General features: G+C 33.5%; 1 protein-coding gene across 5 annotated transcripts in view; it reads right to left on the reverse strand.

Moving 5' to 3' along the window:
- LOC106784640 (amyloid beta A4 precursor protein-binding family B member 1-interacting protein-like) overlaps positions 1-24669 on the reverse strand; it is a 124703-nt gene that overhangs the window by 13443 nt on the left and 86591 nt on the right. For 4 of the 5 annotated variants that reach the window (XM_014744409.1, XM_014744410.1, XM_014744407.1 and 1 more), the window contains one exon: positions 13475-13574. In XM_014744409.1, the coding sequence (XP_014599895.1) occupies positions 13475-13574 (100 nt within the window). Of the gene's footprint in view, positions 1-13474; positions 13575-18285; positions 19608-24669 lie in introns of those variants that run through there. The other variant, XM_014744412.1, reaches the window with a different exon arrangement.

Genomic DNA, 24669 nt, shown 5'->3' on the forward strand with positions numbered 1-24669 from the left:
ACGCGATGTATATTAAAATTCAGCGATTTTGCATGATCGGGGAAAAATATCTGCAACACGCTTGTTCGTAACTTGTTTTAACGATTTCAATTCGATTATTATCGAAATTGAAACGATCGAACTGTACATTTGACCGCAACCGAGTTTCCAGAAAGAGAATTAAAAAAAAATAAAAAAAAAGAAGGAAAAAAAAACGATGGAGAAAGAAATAATATTCGAACGAATCACGTGCGTGCGTTTCTTTTATCGTCGATCATTCCAAATCGGATTTCTCGCGTTTTGCCATAAGGAAAAGAAAAATCCTTAGCGAGCTTATATATCTCGTACGACCTCGCTGTTTTTAGACTTACTTGCAATTGCATCTCGTGAGTCTCTCGTGGAATAAATTTTACGAAGTCTTTCGAAAAAAGTATTTTATAATATATATATTTTTTTTTCTCATACACAATGTCATCATTATTATTCTCGTCTCTGATGTTTTTCGACGAACAATTATGTAAAAAGATATTCAAGTTTTGACCGATTTGCAAACTCTGACGCACTCGAAAACCCCCAGCCCCACCCCCACTACACCCCATTGTCGGTAAAAAATTTATTTCGAAAAAAAGAACGAAAAGAAAAATCAGTGAAAAAGTACAGATTTTTGTTTGATAAAAGTTTTGCCGAATTGTAGTTACAAAAAAAAATAGCGTTCGTTAGCGTTTGTTCATCGAAACCTCGCTACCAACCCTTGCGAAATCCCATTGTCGGTAAAAATTTTGTTCGGAGGGAAAAAAGAAAAAAAATCAAGGATTGTCAAAAAGTTGAGAATTGTGTTTGCATAGGAGTTACTTTTGTTTTCTTTTTTTCTTTCTTTTTTTTATCGTATAGATAATAGAAAAAAATTGTCATCGTTCCGAGTTTGTTTGATTGACGATGCGGAAGCAACGATTATTTATCGAGAACACCCAGCCACCCACCCACCCTCTCACGCCGTTTGCTGTTTTACGTCTCTACGTTAAAAGAGGCCTCGAGCGTATTAAAGTGTATTTGAGTTAAAGTTCGAGCGTAAACTAAACAATGCGAATTGAATAATCGAACGCGTTTGCATCTCCTCGAGTGTACTCGAAAACACTAGAGTATCTAAAGAAAAGCCAACCATTTTTTTTCTATCTCACACACACACACACACACACACACACACACACACACACACACACACACACACACACACATCCTGGATTCATTCACGTTCGCCGTGTATTTTCAAACTTAACGCTTCTATGCTTCTTCCCTTTATTGTTCTTTTCCGATCCTTTCTGAACGATATTTTGATAGAAGCATAAAAAAGTTGATATTGCAAGAATAAAACTAATAAATCACGGTCACCACTCGTGTCACGTACACAATATCTGTTTTTGAATATATAACTTCGAAACAAGATCAAATCCGATACGAGTTTGTATGAATTTTTTGTATCATTGTTTTATGCATCTTTTATAATCATTTTTAAATTGAATTATATTATAAAACAGTTTGTATATTTTATATTTTTATTTAACTTATTTTATTTTTATCGCAATTATAGAACAAATTTAAAAAGCTTAGAATTATTCTATAAATTGTAAATATATTTTGTAAAATAATTTGATCGAAATAAAATTGTAGAATGTTTACGCGAATATTCGAATTTTCGAATGAAATCAAATAATTTGATGCTAATGTATGGTTAAGGTACTTTTAAATTCGTAAAAGAATAGATCTTATCGTCGTTTTATTATCGTGTACCTATCGGTGATTACGTATGCAATTGCAACAGGTGCAAAGAAGAGTCATTAAGTACGAGGTGTTCATCGCGAAATATATGTATTTCACGATTGCGAGAGTACGTTGAACCTTTTCCGTTCGTTGGACTTAGAACTTTGTTTTGCATAGATGCATAAAGTTAAAAACGTGGGCACTTATTAATGATTTATTAACTTCGTAACGATAACGTTCATTGAACGAGCTTGAAACAACGACACCAAGTGACAACAAAATACGATTGATTTCAAAAAATTCGCGTCATAAAATATTGGTACGTAATATTAGAATGCAAAAAGGTTTCAGAATGTAGAACGTCAATCAAACGCAAAAACATGAAAAAAGAAAAAAAAAAAAGAAATTGCTGACAAAACCATTTTTTCGTCCGCTTCCTTTTTTTATTCTTTTTATTCTTTCAAAGTTTCATTCGCAAGCAATAATTCCCCATCGTGTGTTTAATTGGCAAACATTTTTTTTTTTTTTACGTGCGAGAGACACAAGCAACGATGACAATGAAAGTTGGATACTCGTAGCCAAGCGATATGTTGCAATTACTGTGCCAATTTGCCGATACTAGTCTCTATCGTGATTTTTTTTTTTTTTTTTTTTTTTTTTTTTTTGATTTTTTTACATCAATGCCAATCGAATCGTTGCTTTGTCACAAACAGTACCACGCACACACATATACATTTTGCCCCAAAAAGTCGCTTACTACAACGCGAATCGAAAAATCATAAATCTATCTTTTACCAAGCATTTGTAGTTTATGTTGCATAAATCCATAATTTTTGTTCACCAACACGTTAACTGCAAATTAAAATACTAAAAGAAAAATAATATCATAACTTACAATCAGTTAAACTAATAAATAATTGTTTTGATTTTCTCGGTAATAAATTTTTCGTAAATTAAATTTTTTAGGACATCCTGTATATAAATCAAGATCACGTCAACGTGTTAATAAATTCGATTGGACGCGATCTCGATTAAATGATAAATTTCCTGTTTCTTTCCGATTCGTTTAATCGAATCGATATATATCTTTTAATCGATCGATTAAAAATTAATGGGATACGACTATTGTTAATGTATTGTGTGATGAAAAGAAAAATACAAAAAATAAAGAAGAAGAAAAAAAAGACCATTATAAGATTTCATGGTTGGCAGGTAGTTGCCCTTTAAAACTTGTATTATACACGTTAAAGGTGAAAATGAAAGGGAAAGGATCGATTTGAAATCGCGTGAACGGTGTTACCCCTCTCGGTTTGTTTAATTAACTAATGAACCCCGCCCACGGTCACGAACTCAGACACTTTTATTACACTCGCAAATGTCCAGCACGGATGCATTCGCGTGCACAGATCGCGTGCACGCGCGCGAACGCGATTTAGAAAACAAAAAGGGGAAAAAAATGTGCCAGTGATAGAACGGAAAGTTATGAAAAAAAAAAAAGAAAAAAACGGCACTCCGAATACACCGAAGGCTAAATTCTATTGGAAATTATGATCCTTTTCTCTAACCACGATTTATTAGTAATTTTTTAATTAGATATTACATTCTATTGTGTAAAGAAAATAATTGAAACAAAAAATATATTGGAAAAACGGTGAGATAATTCGAAGTAAAAGAAAAAAATATTTAAAATACCTAACATAAGTTATACAGATATTTATCTAATTTCTATCATTTTTACATCATTATTATATTCGATTTAAAACAAGAAGAATATAAAATGTAAAAGGAAAAAAATATTATGGGCGTTAAGTAGTGTAGAATGGTATGAAATATGTTAAAGAATTCTTAGCTTTGTATGCTTGTACCTGCAATTAACTTAAATGGTACACGTAATAAACTCAAAGTTCTCAACACGTTGGTTAAAGTATCTTATGTGAGATGTATTTTGAATACTATATTTTCCTTTGCTTTTCGCATCAAAACGCGACGGCCTTAATGACGACTGTGAGAACACAATGCACGAATGGTTTCGAGCTGTCGTAAGCGCACGCTAATCTCGAGTAATCACTTTTGAGAACGAACAGTGCCTGAAGGAAGTGTCAGTATAGCAAGCTAGCAAGCTGTTGATTGTCAGACTATAATACTCGAGAAGCAGAGGGTTGAATTGTTGTAAATTCGTGCTCTTCAAATTACACGAATCTTCTAATTGGTGATACAAACATTTATTGCAACCAATTTAATGGATGCAGTTGAAATTATGTTTAACCAATTCTTTGATAGTTGATTGTCAGATAAATTAAGGGATGAATTGTTAGAAATTTTTGTTGATTAAATCATTAAAATCTTGTAAATGCTGAAACTAATATTTATTGCAATCTGGACATTTAAAAATGAATCTAAAGTTGAATTTAACAATTTTTTAATAGCTCATTTTCAATAATTGATTGTCAAACGCGAGTCAGGAGTTGAATTATTGTACATTCGTGTAGTTAAAATTATTAAAATCATTTAATGACTAACACAAACATTAGAACCAGTTAAACGGATGCACTCATCAAATAATCTATAAAAATATTTTAATAGTAATTCCTGGTAAGTTGATGAAGTTAATCGTCTATCCTGGGGGTTGTCTAGGTGATCCTAGAAAAGTATGAATTAGTCTTTCCGGTTAGCTGAAGTAGATAAAAAAAGTAAGAAGAAGTAGTCCGATATCCTTTCAGCTGAGAATTTGCCAGAGGTGAAGGAAACTTCAAAGAACGTTAAGAGTTAGCCACACGTTGTATTTAGGAATGCTACTCTAACTAATTGTAAAAGAGAGAGAGAGAGAAAGAGAGAGAAAGGCTTAAGGGAGGATAATCCAAAAAGGGAAAAGGGAAAAAGGTAAAAGATCGAAATAAAATCGAGTATACGATTTACCGTGAGACGTTGAAATCTAATACGACGACCGGTTGCTTTCTCATCGTACCGAGAGAAGGAATAGGAAGAGGATGAGAGATAGTATAAAGAAAGAAAGAAAGAAAGAAAGAAAGGGAGGAAGGGAGGATGAGCTTCCAGCAATTTCTTCTACCTCGATCTTACTCGTAACTGGCTGCTGTTGGTTTGCTGTTGCCAGTGGTGCTGTCGCGTGAGAAGAAATGATTTCTCTAAGAAGGAATAAATTATCGTGTTTTAAAACGAAGAAAAGGTGAGGAGAAAAAAAAGAAGAAGAAGAAGTAGAAGAAAAAGTAGTAGTAGTAGTAGTAGTAGAAGAAAATAAAACTAAAGAATCGAATAAAGTTTGACGAAGATTGAAAGAATCAACAAGGAATACCACTTTCCTTCAATCTACAAAACATGGTAACAAGAAAAAAAATATGAGAAAAGAAATTTAAAAAAAGGAAAAAAGATCTTTGAAGTAAGATTATGGAATCTTGAATTTTAAAGAAATAAAAATAACTTTATTTCTAAAATAAATCAAACGTTTAATAAAAAATACTATATTTTGCCTTCGCCATAAATTGTAATCAACGTGTAAGTAACATTAAAAAATTATTTGAATAAAATAATAGAATCTCGTAAATAATTCCCAACCCCCAAAAAAGAAAACAGTTCGAATTTCTACGAAATTAAATTTTTTTTCAAATGATCCGACACCCGATGAAAAAATAAATACATCTAGTATTTTTTTCTTTCCTTTTTTTTTTTTACCTTCCTTACTACATTCCGATAAAAAAAAACTTGTTCATGTCTTTAATTAATGGCAGGACGCATCGGGACGGATGTGTATGTATTCCAAGGCCCATCGTAAATCATTTCTCGTTACGAGAACCAGACGACGACGTGCTCTCTTTGTCTGGTAAGATTCATTGAATGAAACTAAAGAAAGATAAATAAATACATAACGAAAGAGAGCAAGAGACAGATAGATAGATAGATAGATAGAAAGAAAGAGAGAGAGAAAAAAGATAGAGGGAATGGGAAAATTGATTTATGTACGAGTTCGTATATCGTGGATGAATCGTTCGACTTTGATCCACTTAACGACGTGATCGTAAACACCACTTCGATTGGAAAGCATAAAAAATTATTCCAACGCTCAAGGACGTATTAAAAAAAAACCAATAAAAATAAATCGAATTTCCATTGTTGTTACTCATTGTCACTCGAAATTGGAAAGCTTTATATATATGTGTGTATGTGTGTGTGTATGTGTGTGTGTATAAGTTGGAATAGTAAGAGGTGTAGATGAGAAGGAAGTAAAGGAGGTGGAGGAAAAGGAGGTGGTGGAAAAGGTGGAGGAGAAACGTCCAGCATCCTCGAGGACGACGTTAGATCCAATGCATTTGAAATTCTCTCGTCGTTTCTCTTCGACATAGGAATTCGGTCGTCGTTCGATTCAACGTCGACGGAATACTCGGATAAATTTACGATTGGTCGTTCCTATTCGACAGTGCAATCGGACGTTTGCTATTAAATTAAATGATTATGGTGACGTCTCGAGTGTTTCGATGTGTCACGGATAAAATAATTCGCTAAATCAATTAAATCGTATTTAATCAACACGACAGGATAAATCTTCAGTATTTTATTTGGAATATTAAATTTTACCGAATTATAATTTGAATTATTGTTAATAATATTGTAATAACGGTATCAAATTATTTATGTGTATATTTAATTTAAAATAATGATATATCTTTTGTTGTTTCATTGATTAAAAATATTTGATAAAATAACTGATTTTATTCAATGCGACAGAGTAAATTTCCAATATTTTATTTTGAATTTCAAATTTGTGCACACACAAAAATAAATTAATTTTAATGATTTATATTTACCTTAGAAAAATATATTGTATTGTTGTATATATTAAATCAGTATATGATATTATTCATTATTTCAATTAAATTTTTTTTATTATAAATAAGATTATGTTTAAATAATACAAATTTATGTTTAAATTGTAAAATAAATTTTGTTCTATTAGAGATAAACGATACGTAAAAAGAGGATACGAAAGACAAGAGAATTTCGATCCGATAAATTTGATATTTAGTAGGATCGGAGTCTCACGCGTTATTTAAACTACCACATCAGATATGGTGTCAGTTTCGTGTGATAAGAGAATCGTAAAGTATTCCATTTGTATCGGTTTAAAGTATTCATCCGATACAATTTGAGATATCAAGGTACGACATTGTTCAACTCGCCCACCTGCTAACTACGAATGATCGTAAAACTCTTTTCAAAAATTGCATAACTTCATTCCACCAAATAAAACAACGATTTAGGAATTCTGCAATTTACGCATAGATACAAACAAATTAATATTAAAAATCTTATCGAGTAATTAATTGGATAAGAAACGACGCCATTGTTTGATTAATATTTGATTAGCGAAAAAAAAAAAGAAAAAAAATATATTGAAATATTATTTAGAAGAAAAAAAAAAAAAAATGATCGTACAGGAGGATAGATAGAAGTTCCGGAGAAGTTCGAGTGGGCGTTCTCCTTTATTCCTTTCACTCGGGAAACTCCATCTGATAAAATATCAAAGATCTTACGACTCACGCTGGGCGTGTAATGCGCACGCGCAGATATTATCTTCTGGCTGACTTCCACGAATTCGAAACGGGGTTCAGCTTCTTTCCCCGTTTATCACTGAATCGATAAAACACGGGGAAAATGTGCGAACGTATAACAGATTTAAAAAAAGAAACTTTTTCAAGAGGAAGTAGATATTTATATACTTGTTGCACTATCAAAGCAACTTTACTACATCGATCAACGCGCGTAAATTACTGTACTTGTTCTTAAATCAAAAAGAATAAAATATTCATTTCTTTCGTGCTCATATTATGTAAGATTTATTATAACGTTTATAAAAATAAAAAAAAAAAATCAATGAAAATAAAATAAATTTGCAAATCCCGTTTTGTAATTTACTCAATCGATTATTATCAACGAGTGTTTCGAGTGACATTAATATTAACGAAGATTCTCTATCACTTTCACTTGGAGTTAACGGTTGAAGGATGTAACACTGTAATCGCCAATATGACTCTCTGAGTTTTAAAAAAAATAAATCAAAAATAAAAGTATCTCGAACGATGTACTACTCTCTTGTATGCAAAAATGTCCGAACCGGTTATCGAGTTGGTAATAAAGCATACCTTAAGCTCGTAAAAAAACATTGCTATGTAAAATAATATGTATGGGAGAACCACAACCGATAGATCGAAAAAAGTAACACGAAAAAGTATAAAATACTTAAATTGTTGTAAACAAAAAAAAAAAGAAAAATGATGAACATCCTTGTAATGCAATCAAATGAAATTTACGACAATTTCGACAACAAATTGTTCGATTGTTCATTGCATATATACTTTTATTGAAATTACTCGAATTAAAAAAAAAAGATTTACAAAGGATTATCCATTTCAAATGTATATTGCGTATATTTGTATTGAAATCACTCGAATTAAAGAAAAAAAGATTTACAAAGGATTATGCACTTCGAATGTTCATTGCATATACTTCCATTGAAATCACTAAAATAAAGAAAAAAAACTGTTCATTTCGACTAGAAATAATTCAACGTACTATATGTTCGTTGCATATACTTGCATTGAAATCACTCAAATTGATTTTACATCTCACCCCCCTGTGTACGTTCCTTTATAATTATTAAATTATTTTTTAAATCGCGAACAACTTATTTAAACGTAAGATAAATTGATTATACCGTCAAAGATCTCTCATTTGACTTGAAAAAAAATTTATATAAAAATTCTTTTAAATAATAAGCTTTATAAGGAAAATGATTATATACGATAGAAGGAAGTTAAACGAGAGGAAGATATTTGCATATCTCTTAATTAAGATTCCCTGTCATTAATGGTGGGGGTTTGAAATCACTCAAATTGATTTTAAATCTCACCCCCGCTGTGTACGTTTCTTTATTATTATTAAATAATTTTTTAAATCGCGAACAACTTATTTAAACGTTAGATAAATTGATTATACCGTCAAAGATCTCATTTGACTTGAACAAAAATTTATATAAAAATTCTTTTAAATAATAGACTTTAAAAGGAAAATGATTATATATGATAGAAGGAAGTGAAACGAGAAGAAGAGATATTTGCATATCTCTTAATTAAGATTCCCTGTCATTAATGGTGGGGGTTTGAAGATGTGAGTATAAACGTGGAAGCTTAAAACCGGCTTTGGGTGTTGTTAACGAGCGAAGGTTATCGTTGAGAGACGATGATCCTATTACGTTCTCAAGCGTACTCGTATAACCGAGTGGAATCGAAGTGAACTTTTGCAAAGAATCGACACGAAAATGACTTGGCTAGGAAAACGCCTTTTCCTCCATCAAATGAAATCAGATAAAAAGAGATAGAAAGAAGTCGGTAAAAGGGATGAGGGGGTGGAGTTGGAAGAGAAAATTTTCTGCAATATCGTTTCAGTATATTACCGGGCGTAAAAGTATACGCTGGCGTACACACACACAAAGTTCACTCTTAGTGTGCAACGTCGAGTTGCACTTTATCAGTAGCGCGGGCTTTTATGTAGCTTTTAAAAGCTTGACGAAAAAAAAAACACAAAATAAGAAAGAAAGAAAAAAAAAATAACACGAACGTTCGATCGAAGCGGCCTCTTTCGTTTTCCGCGTTTCCTTTGATATGACGATCAAAAGACCACGAGGAAAAGCAAGCAATCGGTTTTCTTTTTGAAAAACCTAAATAACGCTTGTGCACATAATCGATAAAGTTTCATATAATACATTTTCTCGTAAATCGTATAATAATTAGAAATAAATTTAGTTTCGTTAGAAATTAAGGATCTAAAAGAAACAATTTTAGAAATGATTCATTTGCATTTGATGTTATATTGAAATTTAAATGATTTTTTAGTAATAATTATTCTAAATCATATATACATATCTTTTCGAGTGTTGTCAAAATATAGGATAAGAGTTTTGTTTAAGAAAGTCTCGATGTTAAATGAGTTCCGGAATGTTGGGAAAAACAAAAAAACTAGGATAAGGAAGACTCGAAAAAAGCTGTGGAATTCGACGTTAGCTTATCTGAAGAATGCCACGAGAGGAGTGAAATAGAGGAATAAGATGAAGAAGAGGAACAAGAGAAGATAAAGAAGAAGAAGAAGAAGAAGAAGAGGATGAGATGGAAGTAAATAAGAAGATGATGTGCATCGGAATGGAATGGTGGAAAAGGAAACACCAATACAACACAACGTACCGGATTCTAAACGGCCTCACTCTCCTATTTCTTTCTATTTCTATTTTCTTACTAGAGTAATATAGCTTTTAACTAATGTAAGCTATTTTAATACACGCACAGGATAAAGGAAGATGATTGATTAAATTTCTTCGAGGTACAGACGACGCCTACGAAGCACGTAATTGAAGGCACGTTTTATTTATCAGTCGCAATTCTTACGGTCCGCGAATCGGCGCCTCCTTCGTGTCGATAAGAGTCTACTTTACTTGGAAATAGTCTACGAATAAACTAATTTATCTTACATCTTTTTTCTTTTTTTTTTTTTTTTTTATAGTTATCGTACGTATAAATTATACATAAGTACGTTAAAGAAAAGGAAAATGTATTAATATTGTGGAATGTAAAGATTGAAATTAAATATAATACGAAACGATACTTTTAATTAATTTTATTACTAATTAACGAACTTTCTTTTAATTATTTGCATTTATATACGAGTATTTATTTCCATATGAAATATTAAGATGTTTATTTTATATCGATACAGACATTAAACCGATTTCATCGGAATTTAGATACGTTCCTTGTTCAATTGTATTTGCCATGTGTATTTAAATTGGTGCACAATTTAAAAAGTTGTTCAAACGTTATTCTAAATCAGTGTTGAACGGAATCTTGATGAGTATAAAAATATTTGATTAAACTCTTTCCCGTAATATGATGAATAATATATTAATACAATGTAAAATAATTAATCATAAATTCTTGAAAACTCTTGGAAAAATTGCGTTGAACCCCAGGGTTCCAAGGAAAAAAAAATCGAAGATTACTGTTCTATAAACCACATATAACAATAAAACCAATAATCATTCTTAACTTCTTAATTTGTTACCATTTATCGTAGAAATGAGTTTTGATATTAATACAACGTAATAAATCTAAACAATAATTCGTGATACCCTTGGAAAGGTTGCATGGAACCCCATATAACCCCAAGAGTTCCGTGAAAAAAATAGTTTGAAGATGACTGTTCTATACCATACTAAAAATAAAACCAATAATCATTCTTCATTTATTAACCTGTTACCATTTCTCTTAGAAAATAAATTTCAAGGTGTATCGAAAATAATATACAGAGGGCCGAATAACGTGTTAATTATGAAAAGAAAATTAACGAGGTAACATGCAAGAGGTTAAATACTTTTTCTTTTCTATGACGTCACGGATAAATATATATCGTTTCTCGATATTAAATTCAGAGAAGCACTTTATTCTGTTAGCCGATCGTTAGTAGAAACGAAGAGAGAAATAATAACCGAGTCCTCTTTTATTTTTCCTTTATTTTTTCGAAGACAGAATAAATTCTGTATTACATGTATATAACCATCACACATATATGTATACCCATATATATATGTATATATGCAGTTAAGGTAGAACCAGTTCTTCATCATCGTGGCGAGAAACAATATATTATCGTATCGATTGTCCGCCCTCGAGCGAACTTACGAACGAATCGAACGAGCATCTACAAAACCGATCTCGACTATTATCCCTTCGACCTTTCTCGCACGCGAAATCTCGACGGAAAAGAACAAATTCGCGCGTAGGTGAACAATACTAACGTATCGAACCGACGATAAAAAAGAAAAAAAAGAAAAAAAAAACGAAGTAATAGTAAAAAAAAGAGAAATATATACGGAAGAAGGGAGTAAAGAAAAAAAAAGTAAGTAAATATTTGAATATTAAACACGAGATCGTTTAAATTGTATCGAACCCATTAACAGAAAAATTCTAACCACACAGAACATAATCGTATCGAAAAATGATAAAATATATGTGAAAGCTGAAGAAAAAAAAAATATATTACACAAGTTGGATGAAAGCCGAAAAAGACCTATGTATTCCCTTTGGTGTTCACAGATTTGCGGAAAGATAAATGTTCCTTGTATCTCACGGTGTGATAACAAAAAGAGAAAGATGGTGAGTAGTTTTAGGTGAAAAGAAGTAGAAGTAGAGGAATAAGGGAAAAATGAGTTGAAGGAGGATCGGTTTGTGGAAAGGGGTAGGGAAGGAAAGGGAAGGGAAGAGAGAGAAAGAAAAAGGTGTGCAGAGCAAAGTACAAAAGGAGGGGTCATGAAACCGCAGGCCGTCGGCTATGGTAGATTATCGACTGGTGCAACTTTGCGCCAGGGAGTGGGCCGAACGAAGGACCGAACAAGGGATAGGGAGGGGGACCAAGGGTAAAATGCGCTATCGTCGAGCATAAATCCGCAGATACGACGTGAAAGCCAAAGCAAAAGCATCGAGAAGGATTTCTTTTTCTTCCGGATCCCTGTTACTGATGTTCTTCTTACTCTTCCTTACTACTATTGCTATTTTGCTGTTACTATAGTTCAGAATTTTTTTTTGTATTTTCTAAGATAAATTGTTAATCTCTTCGAACTTATTTTACAATTAAATGACTCGATTTTGTTGCTTTCATTTTGTTAGAAATATATGAATAATATTTTGTTCAATCCATTTAGAATGGTTAACAGAGAAAAATATGATAAATTTAACGTAATGATTTTTTTTGTATAGAATATAAATAATTTTTACAAATGTAGATGGATTTGGTATTAGATCCAAAATATAAAATAATATGTTAAACTTTTAGTATAAAGAGATCCTAATTGATAAGAAATATATATGTATATTTAGATCTTGAGATTGTTCATTGCATATACTTGCATTGAAATCACTAAAAATAAAATAACTTGGATTTGTTTCTTCGTGTTTCTTCAGAATATTAACAAGTTTGCAATTGTAGATGAATTTGGGATTAGATATGAATCATAAAAAAATGATAAATCATTCTTAAAGATCTTATTTGCTTCTAAATAAATTTATGTTACATTTATGTATAAGATCGTCTACGCGGACAGCAAATTGTTCAACGTTCTAACATTGACTGGTCATTACTTATACGAGTTTGTCGATAACGCTGATTTATGACTACAAAATATCGTTATTGGGAGTAATATTGTAGAAAGACCGTTGTCTGGTATCTACCCACGCAAACGTCTCGTGCTTTCAATTCTCATGTAATTACATAAATACAGAAATTTAATATCCTCTTACATTTTTACGATTTTCTATAATTCAATAAAATACTTTTCCTTTCCTTTTTCTTTTTCTACGAACAATGCAAACGTTACGTCAACTTTTTTGCGCATTTAAAACTACGATAAATTCTAATTAATATTTATAAAACATGATTGTGTGCGTATCTCGCATTTTATTAACTTTCATTGTTATTCAAAGAATCAATCATGCGAATTAAAGATAGAATTTCTAATACAGAGATTATATATATGTTAGACATATAATAAAACGCAAAAGACTGTATTTTGCTTGTACCGAATAAAAAAAATATAATACAAACGAGATAAAACTGCGACAAGAAACTCCCATTAAAGTTCGATAAATCGATATGGAAGATCGTAATGGATGTTACAGCTTCTTACCTTCAAGATTTGCCATAGAAAACCTGTAGCTGTCGATTCTCGGAGTATTAATGTCCGAGTTGAAGGGCCTGAGGGTTGCCGAGCTCACATTATCAAGACCCTGTAACAGAAATAAAAAAAAAGAAAAAATTAAATTCAGTAATCCTTAAATCGATATTCCCAAGCAGGAAAATACAAAATCTATGATATCGGAATGAAATGGGTCGGAATTGGATAGAAATGGAGAAGTAAAAAAGGGTGGGGGAGATTTGATAAAGTTGAACATTTCATTGGTGGATCAGGAATCTAATCCTTTTTAAATCTCAACGTTTTCACCGGGTTTTATAGGAAAATCGATTTGTAGAAGATCGTCGATTGGGTCACCCAATTTCCGCCAGCCGTTCGAATAATTTCAAGGCAAGTGGAGGATGAGGAGGATAAGAGATTGATAGTTGTGCACTGTAAAGGGTTGCTGGTTTCGAACTACTACTACATGAAGGGGTTAGCATTCGTTGGAAGAATATTTGAAGAGGGATCGATCAAGTAGTTCGTATTTTCTGCTGGTTTCGTTCGACGAATATTACCTAACAGGGAACTTCGGTAGGTACGCGAAGTGAAATGGGATTAGAAGGGGGTAACATCTTGCGCGTAAATCTATCGTGAAAGCGAATTTCATGGGATATAATCCCAAGGACTCCTAGAATATTCGTATTCGTGGAGTTCCTACGGATTCAATGTACAGATTTCTCCAACACAGAATAATATCCTATGAATTTGGATGATGGGTAATCAAGACAAAAGGCTATTCATGCATGTTTAGATCTTAGATATAGTGGCACTCCAATTCTAAAATAGTTAAATTCAAAGGACACTTTGATTAACATTTGAAATCCTATAATTTCAATTCAGTGAGTTATCTGTTCTTATTATTTCAAATCATTGTTTTAGAAGGATATTATGAACAAAGTTATAAATAAAACAATAGACAAGTTTGTATCAAGTATTTTACGAAATGTTTAAAGACATGAATTCAAAGAACACTGATTCATACCTAAAATCATAAAATTCCAATTAATAAGGTTACGTGTTCTCACTATTTTAAAGAGTACAATAAGCAAAGTTTTATAATAGAAAAATGTATATTAATTATTTCATCAAGTGTTTAATATTAAAGTTCTAAATTGAAAGGACACTGTGATCGATATCTAAAGTCTTAAAATTCTAATTAATGGGAGTTACGTGTTCTCAGGTTATAGAGAACCACTGTTTTAATGGATACTATGAGTAAAGTTCTATAATAGTAAGATAGTAGAGTATGTATCTATCGTTTTACCGGGTGGTCAACACTAAAGACGCGTTCTACGAAAGAAAAGAAATTTCTCTAGCGTTCGACGAACGTTGGAGGTTCTCTCTCGCGGATCGCAAAAGCCGTATATAGCCTGCGGACTTCCGCGTTTTGAGCCATTAGCTGTAAATAATGTGCAAGAGAGAGAGAGAGAGAGAGAAAGAGCTTGGTAGGCCGCGTTCAAGCGTGTGTACACGGAGTGTGTTATACTCTGCGCTTAATCAAGCAGGATCGTCTAATACACACAAGCAACCGCACACAATGGCACCGTACCTTCGAACACACGACAAAATGTTGACTCGACGATATGCTCTATCGAGTGTACCACGAACCTTACCATGTATATTCACGTATGTGCACCTGTACGTGTGTTTGTGTGTATGTGCGTATGGATCAGGGTGCTCGAGAAACTTCTCGCTCAACTTAAACTATGCATATATGCGTCTAAACATAGTACGGATAATATTAAGATAACAGATATCTTAAATGGAACGTGATGAATTTGTTGTAAAGATTATTATTATTATTAGAAAAATGATCGAATTTATGATAAAACTTCGAATAAAATGTCAGTTAATTATTGGTTTGATTTACTCGGACGAAATTTTATGAGAATCAAAATGTAATTAGACTCGATAGGTGCGTTTGCGTTTCTAAGAAAAACGTCAAAGTTAGCAGATTATGGGATTGGCACGCAAGCAGGCAGGCGTTCGCCACGCGTCATTGAGAAATTCTAACGCCATCGATAATAAATGTGACGAGGAATAGTGCACACGCGTCGGTAGTCACGACGCTTCGTCGCCTTTTTCAATGTGGTGTTACTGCTACTGTTGCTGCTGCTGTTGGTGCTACTAGTGTTGGTTGCTGGTGCGTCTAATGTGACTCTACTCGTTATAACGTAACCAGTGGAAGCTGACAGAGGAAAAAGAAAAAAGTGAAGAGAAAGAAAGAAAGAAAGAAAAAGAGATAGGAACGGGACAATTAGGTCCCGTCGAATAAACAGACTCTTCCTGTAACTTGAAACCCATGGACGCAATTATACACTTCTTCTACTAACTTTGATCTTCCGTCAGAATCGTTAGGCCCGTTGTCTGTCAATAATTAATCAATCGAAAAGTAGAACACACGTCATAAAGATAAATAATAGATTTCTAATTTTAATACAAATTATTACAATATTTTCTTTGTAAATTCAAATTGGCTGATACTTTTACGATCTTTGTTTCGTAAAAACGTGCAGAAATTTTGTATACTCGTTATGCTAATTTATTCCGAAAAAAAAGAAAAAAAAAAAGACAGAAAAATAAAACGAACTACTCTCGACGATGTTACTTACAAAATTATGATTCTTGGCCCTTTAACGGGCATACGCTATTTCTTTAATGTTTTCTTGTAGAGAAAACACGGGGTAGAATAAGAAAGGAAGCTGAAAACGAGCCTGGCGCCGGTTTATTTTCGGCGAGACCTACGAGCCTTTATTACTATACTAAGACAGTATTTCCGTTTAATTTGACTACTCAAAAGGAACAAGAACACCCCTCTTTCTCTTTCTCTTTCTTTCATGTAAGTGTAAATATCGATCGTATAACCAAATTCAAGACAATTGTCTGTTCCTTAGAATCAATTAAAACCAAAAATTTTTTTTTCTTTTATTAATAGTGGAATATACAATCAATTCTCAGCGAGAATTACAAGTAATTTTTGCTGACGTGATAATACATTGACATGAGTTATAAGTTTAAAAGAATGTTACAATGATAATAAAATCAAACATAAAGCAGAAAACATTATCAAATTTTCAGTAGAATTTTCAAACAAGAACGAATCATACTCCTTGGTGTTCAAAATTCACGAGAAAATAGGCAAGAAAAGCAACTGTAATGAGTTCCATGGGATAAAAAGAAGGAAAGAGGAGGAAAGGATAAAAATTAGCATAAATTCGTGGCGAGTTCTGGCGCGTAAAACATTTATCGTAAAAAGCATGGAAGCAGAAGAAGCAAACCATCTCCACCACCACCACCACCCCCACACTGAACAGGCTTAGGAGTGCGTGTGGAGAGCTTAACAGCGATATTTAAATGCCGTTACTGACTGTGAGTATAGGTGGGTTTCAAGGAGGGAAGGTAAAACAAGAGTCGGTAGAAGAGCGCTTTACATACGATTTGCATTTAACATTCCGAGTCAGGAAGATGAATTTAACGTTGAGACTCTCGATGGTGTATACACCATCGAATTCTTCCTTCTTTTTCTTATTATTCTTCTTCTTCTTCCTCCTCCTCCATTGTATCTATCCTTTTCAAAGACCCTATTACCTTTCATCGATATCGATATTGCATCCTAAATTGGGTATCAGTTTACTTTAATTTTCGGATCGTTTATTGGATGCACAAAAATATTCCCACTCCCAATGTTTTACTGTTATTTTACTGTTTACTTTTATTATTTTTATCTCTTCAGTTTTGTCTTTTTATTTTCTCGTGATGTAGGAATGAAAAGCAAAAAAAAAAAAGAAAAAGGATGAGAAAGAAAAATAAGAGTCGGGACGGTGTTGTTGGCAGCTTTGAATTATGTGTGTTTGCACGTACCAGAGTGTCGTTTAAACTGCAACTAAGTTTATCGCGACGAGACTCGAAATATTACCGAGGATTCATTATTTTTTTCTTCTATTTTCTTTTATCTTGAACATTTTGCTAAACAGTAATTGGAGCCGAAGTCGTCGGAGATAGCTGAATAGAAAGAATATAAAAATGTTGGTAGAATGAGATTCGTTTTTTCTTTTCTTTTTTTCTTTCTTTTAAAGTAAAGTTTCATGGAAATAAATTTAGTTTCATTTGCATTCGGTCAAACGTTCCATGTAATATCAATCTATTCCTTTTGAAATATGATTTGCATAATAAATGATCTGACCCATACTACCTTTTTCGAAATTCAAATATGACCGCGCGTTTTCTTCAACTACAACGCAACTCAACCACTAAAAGCAGCAGCGAAAGCAAAAACAGAGAGAGAGAGAGAGAGAGAGAGAGAGAGAGAGAGAGAGAGAGAGAGAGAAAGAGAAGTCATTTATTTTACAATACAAAAGCTACCGCTGCTCATAAACATTCAATTCGTTCAAAATTTTCAAACTGGTAATATAAAATTGTCTGAAATTACCGGAACTACTACCTGCATGCATAATTTTGTTCGTCATCCAAAAAAAAGAAAAGAAAAGAAAAAAAAAATAATATTCGAAAGGACCTCAAGAATTTTCTACGATATTACTCGCTCGTTTCGTGCTTCCTCGGATCTTTTCTTACATATTTTTTTACTTTCATTTTTTATATTTTTTTCCTCTTCTTTTTTTTTTTTATTGAGGAACGAAGGAAGTAAGAAAAGTTCACGAGGATCGAATAATGCATAATAAAATGCAAATTGCGGTCTTAAAGAGTGGGGGGGAAGATGAGGAGGAGGAGGAGAAGAAGGAGGGAAAATACGTAAGCGTACTCACGAGGTCGTGCGCCTTGTGGCTTTTCCATCGGAACAGCCTGTCCATCTGTGCACGTTGCTGTTAAAACCAATCTCGGTTAACTTCCGCTATTCTTTGATCGTACAACAACCTAACATTTTCTTCTTCCTCTCAGATACCTCCTCTATTATCAATGTTATCGTATTACCGATCGATCTTACGGAAAGTCACGTGGACGCAGTTAACAGAAGTATCTCCCATTACTTCAACATTGACGGTGGATAAGAGGATATTATTTTTAAAAAACCACCTCATCGTACTTATTCTTCTTCTTCTTCTTCTTATCATTCAAACGAAACCGAACACTTTTCACAAAAACAAAATCCAATCATATCCTACGAATACAACAAATCGTCATCGCAAAATAATGAAACCGAGGATGTCCTCCTTTATAAATTCCATAGAACATGTCCAGTTTTAATTGTCTTATCCAACAAGTTTTGATTGTCAACTCTATGAGACAATTTGATTAAAGTTGCATACGTGATTTAGATTATTATCTAAAAATCGATCATCGTAATCGTTTGTTCTGAAAAAACTTGTTACAACAAACGCACGAAAAGGATCGACGAGGAGAGGAGGATTCCTCCTTGCCGTCGTAGTGGTACGAGTGGATACTGGATGCTGATCAGCGAGGGGATTCAACGTGGAGTCGAGCGGTGTTCTGTCCCTCGCCCTCTCTCTTACTCTCTCTCATTCTCTCTCTCTCTCTCTCTCTCTCTCATTTTCTCAATTCCCTCCTTGTGACGTTCGTATGCGCGCACACGTTCTCATCCTCTCTCTCACTCACTCACTCTAACACTTGCTCTCTCACTTTTGCAAAGAGGGATAGAACGCGTACTCGGCTCCTGCTGCCTTGAGCGCGCATGTGCGTCTATCGATTCTGTCGACTCTCTCGCAGGAGCCAACAGCTTTTTTTCCTGCTACAGCAAGAAGGAGGAGAGAGATCCTTCTCTCTCGTCCTTTGATCGAGGATCTCTCAGCGACGCCTCGAAATTTTCTCTTTCTATCTCTCTTTCTCTCTATATCCCTCCCCTTTCACCCGTTCTCATTCTAACAAATACCACGTATACACACGCGCGCGTGCACACACACGTATAATAATTCTGAACAATTTTTCATGAAACGACACTTTTGCGACGCCTAGAAATCTTTTTTTTCTTTTTGTTTTTATACTTTTATCGACAACATCACAATTTCCTTTTTTTTTTCCTCGTCGACTATACTCTCACGTATTTTTTTCCTTTTCATCGTTTCGTTGAGAAAAACAAACATGATCGAAATTGCTGTGTGTATGATAAAACAAAATTATTATTTACTTTGAAAAGATGTTTTCCCTTTTGTTTTTCCTCTTTTTTTTTTTTTTGAGGCGAAAAATTGGAACAAATATAAATCAACAACGATGACAACACCTCTACGAGAAAAAGGTGAAAAAGGGGGATGAATTAAAGCTCCTGTCGAAACGGGTGAAGAGTAGAGGACGGAGGAAAGGGGGAGGAGGTAAAACTGATGATGCCTCATCGAACGAGGATATTCGATGCAGTCACTCAGGTGCTGCATTGGCGTTCATTCGTGCGTACACACGTGCAGGACCGAGTATGCACTCTCACGAACCCAAAGTGAGAGAAAGAGAGAAATTGAGGGCTCATACGAACCCTTGTGAACGTAACTTCCTACCTAACAGCACATCCCACCCCTACCCGTACATTCCACTCCTTTGCGTAACTCAACAAACTGTCAACAATGTTTTTTTTTTCTTTTTCTGAAAACAGCCAAACAAATTACATTCGTTTCTTTATTTCAACAACAACTCCCCCCCCCCACCGCAGCACCCGCTCGTGCTACCTTTAAATCAATTTCTTCAAATACAATTTGTATCAGTGTAGGATGATATTCGAATGGAAATTGTTGTTGAAGTAAACTTGAATTTGTTCGCGTCTTGCGTGTTCTTCATCTCGAAATAGCCACGAAGAGTAGTCGCGACTTAGGGCAGCGATCCGTGCGTCTCACGCTGGAGGATATAATGGCAAAGATGTAATTATAGAATCGTTGCCAAGGGACAAGAGAGAGAAAGACAGAGAGAGAGAAAGAGAGAGAGTTGAGTAAGTCATCGAGTGAATCAGACTAACCCAACCAACAACTAATTGTTTTTATACTGATCATGATACTAAAACTTCGGATGACCAAGAAAACGATTAATTAGTTGAAAATATCTGAAAGGATAAAATCTTTAAAATATTACAACAGTACGAATGAGAAAGGTAAGGTTGCGTCTTAGCGAAAGGGTTCAACGATAATAAAAGGAACCTTTCATTAATTTTTCATGCAACTTTTTTCTTTACGCTTTTTCATACCTTCTTTTATTCTTATTCTTCTTTCTTTAAAACACACAATGGAAGGTACAAAGGTGATACGTATAATACATATAGCTTGGTAAAATTTGTCAATTCAGTTCGGCATATTTTTGTAATCTTCGTATCTCTAAAGAGAACATATAATATCTTTTTTGATATTCTCAAAGCTAGAATTATTCTACTCGTGGAATATTCCGAAGCATCGAGTAGAATTCGTCGATCCATCAAATAGTAGTGCACCGAACGTAAAGCCAACGTCGAATGTTTGTTGGCGGCATGTAACCCGTGTCTAGGATCCATCGACGATCCGTCAGCGTCTTCGTCGATTTCAACCAACGACAGAGAAATATGCGACGACGTCTCTTGTAACTGGCAGACACGTTCGAGGATAAACATCCGTCGCTAAGACGCATATTCACGTGTTACCTTACTCCAACCAACCATCCCATGCACAGTCCTCCTCCTCATCCTCAACCTCCTCTTTGCGTGCTTGCATATCCGGTACATCGTTCACGCACACAACCATAACTCTCAACTCGTACGTGTACAATCTCCGAGGACCCCAGCAATTCATCCATTTCTTCACCCTTCCCTTCCTACCCCCTCCCACCCCACCTTTTCATTTTTTTTATTGTTTCCTCTTCCAGTTATCTTCTTTCGTAGGATGCAAACGTTGCACTAAAGACTTGCACACGTGTTCGAGTGATACTCATCTCTGATCTTAGTTTGCACGGATAAGAACTTTCGTCGCTTACTTTCTGCCAACCAATGGAAAATAATATAATAAAACAATATGACGTATTGAATGACTTTTCGAAAGTATAAAATATCGACGAATATATTGGAGTTTTTATTGTCTTTTTAGTCTCGCTTTTACGAGCTCGAGTCACTTCTCTTATAATACCTTCTCAGACTATTCAATACTATTCAAAGAGGTCGCGTATTTTTCCTGTCTCTTTGGAGTCAACAGCACACGATTCCTTTTTTTTTTTGTTTTTTACTACGTTGCTTTATTTTTTAGTAATCTATATGGAACTAGAGGAACCAACCCAACGTGACTATATCGTTGAATATTGAATTTTTATTATTCCAAATTTTGTGAACCTAACGAAATATTGTTTGGATTGATTAAACAGTCGATGAAAATTTTGTTGATGTTATTAAACCCCTTTTCTATTGGGATGTGTTACTCACGAGAGAACGTAACCGTCCGGAAGTGAAGGTTCCTTTCAAAGTTGCCGCTTATCATCGTACATCGTACGATCTTTTGAGAGAACGAGGAGCATCCTGCTGCTCCAGTGAATTCTCTACCACCCATCCCTCTACTTCCCAAAACTTCGACCCTAATGTGTATCGTCTAGTCACCGACAAATTAACTTTCCCTGCAGTCATTAGAAGGGTACCAGCAGAGATTTCAGACGTTACACTAAACGATTACAATTATTAACGTCACTGAATTAATCTTTCCGGAGTTAAAATGTGCGTTAACAATTTCTTCATCATTTTTATATATCAAATCAACCTATCTATATTTAAATTGATCTCCAAAAAAAAGAAAAAGGAAAAATATTATAAGACAAAATGATTAAAATCAGTTTTCAAAGGATCGTCTTCTTCGTTTTTAAAGGAAGCCCGTCCACTGTAAATTTGATTGGAATGAAAAATTTGCTCATCAAGACTTTGAAACACTCGAGGAAGCTTATCCAACGGCACATCTCGCGATCCTAGCTGGGATCGAGAAACGCCGTGTCAGCCGGTTTGATAAATTAGATCGGATATCTTCGAAACCCTCCGAACCTGCCACCCTAATATTCATCGTGCCAACCCAAAGCATCCACCACTACCACAAACTACTAAGGCGAGCCCTTATTCTGCTTGCCACGACGATATACCATACAGCTACGTGATTAATCGTGCGATACGACAAAACCGGTGACATATTGATTTCGTAAGCTTTTATGGGGATGCCATGGATATTCAAATTTTTTTTAAAACCCTAAAGAATCATCATCTACTTCCTTATTCTAAATGGAAAATCAATTGGATCAGATTTGTGATCGATCATTTTATCTAAAAGTTTGATACATTTATGATAACCTTGAAAAAAGTTCTTACATTGAGTGAATAAGTTCGATGGAATCTTTGATCGGTAAATTTTCTTCAAGAAAGATAAATGTTTGATAAAGTACGAAAGAGTTTCGGTATTTAGTTTGACTTTTCTTCTTTTATTCTCAAACTTATCTAATCGTTTATGAAGCTTTTGGAAGATTAAATATTTTTTGAAAGAAATCGTACTAGCGTACAGAAAGCTTTGTATTGTTTATCAAAAGAATTCATTTTATAAATGCATCACACACACACATACATACAAACACTGTTTCTGTCATTCGCAAATACGATTTACCATATCAAATTTCATTTCGATAAGTATGGTTAACATTCGCTCATACTTTTACGTAAATATATATACTTCTATCTAACCTGAACTCGAACTATTATCCAATGACTGATAAAAGAAGATTTAATAATGCTAATGGACACGCGAACCCTTTTGCCAAAGAAATAAAAGAGAAAAAATGCAATGATAAAAATATGATTTAAATATTATATTTTACCTACATAAGTGGCTGTTCCAACGTAAATGAACTTCCCATATTTTTGTTAAATACAAATCATATAAAAAATATAATATCGAATGTAAAAAAAATGTTCTTTTTTCCACGAGTTCTAATTATGAAGATAATTAATTCTGACAAAAACTGTCATGAAACTCAGCCGCCCCGTCAGTCCTTGATCGTTACGTCATCCCAGTTTTTATTTTTTGAACGTTTGCCAAAAGATAGGATGGAAAATCCTTTGAATATTTTTTCCTTTTTTTTTTCTTTTTTCCCTGTCACATTTCGTTTTCTCTTCTTTGCTTTTCTGTAGGAAAAGAAGATGAGTAGTTACCGGTTTTTGGTGTAACCATTCTTGTTCGAGTTGGCTCGAGATTCGATGAATCAAAAGTCAACTCCAGTTTTTTTTTTCTACTCGTGTGCAGTAAGACGTGAACGTACATAAAAACCTTAGATCAACTTCTTCCTTTTTCTTTTCTACCTTCCTTATGTAATAAAAGAAAAAAAAAGAAAAAAAAAGAAGAATGTTGAAGACAAAGAGAAATGTAATGAGAAGCAAGAAAGAAAGAAGAAAAAAAAAAAAGAAAATGGATTTTTAATTGACCAACCTTTTAATCTTTTCAGTCAGATTTTAATAATCTACTAAGTTGGTCGTTTATTTAATTTAAAAAAAAAAAAAAAAGATAGATTTTTAATTGATCCAACCCTTCAACCTTTTCAGCTTGGTTTTAATAATCTGCTACTACGTCGTTTGTTTGAAATCGTCCTTCATACTGAGAGATTCAAAATTATATTCGAAAGAATACGTCGAGACCTGCTAACGATAGCCATTGTTCTTTCTCGTCCTTGAAGATGCTTGATAAAATGAAGAGACGATTCAAATGAGCTGAGAGATGATAATTATAATAGTATATTTGTTTCTAAACGAAATGTTAAATTAAAAAAAAAAAAAAACAAAAAGAAGACATCATTTGTTTAATAATAACAAAAAGAAATCAGAATAATCGATCGATTGTAATATGCAAAATGAAATTAATTCGTTTATTATAAAAATAAATTAATCATGAACGAGGACTCCAAAAAAATATTAAAATAAATCGAGAAAGGAACGAAGACATTATACACAATTTTTCGGACACTTAACAAAAATTTTCGTAGTCTTGGTTAATTATAAAAAAAGAAAAAAAAATTAAGTCATAAGAGAGAACTTAACAAAATATTTTTCGGACACTGACAGTAGTCTTCGACAATTGGGTTGATATTGAATTGCAATTGCAGACAGAATTGGTTCTTTCGAGAAAATGGTATAGTTAAATAACCAAGAAAGAAGATAAAAAAAAGAGAGAGAAAGAAATAAAAAGACAGAGAGAGAGAGAGAGAGAGAGAGAGAGAGAGAG

This window comes from Polistes canadensis, unplaced genomic scaffold (genome assembly GCF_001313835.1).
Source record: "Polistes canadensis isolate GaletaPanama2010 unplaced genomic scaffold, ASM131383v1 scaffold_38, whole genome shotgun sequence".
NCBI classification, from domain to species: Eukaryota; Metazoa; Arthropoda; class Insecta; order Hymenoptera; family Vespidae; genus Polistes; species Polistes canadensis.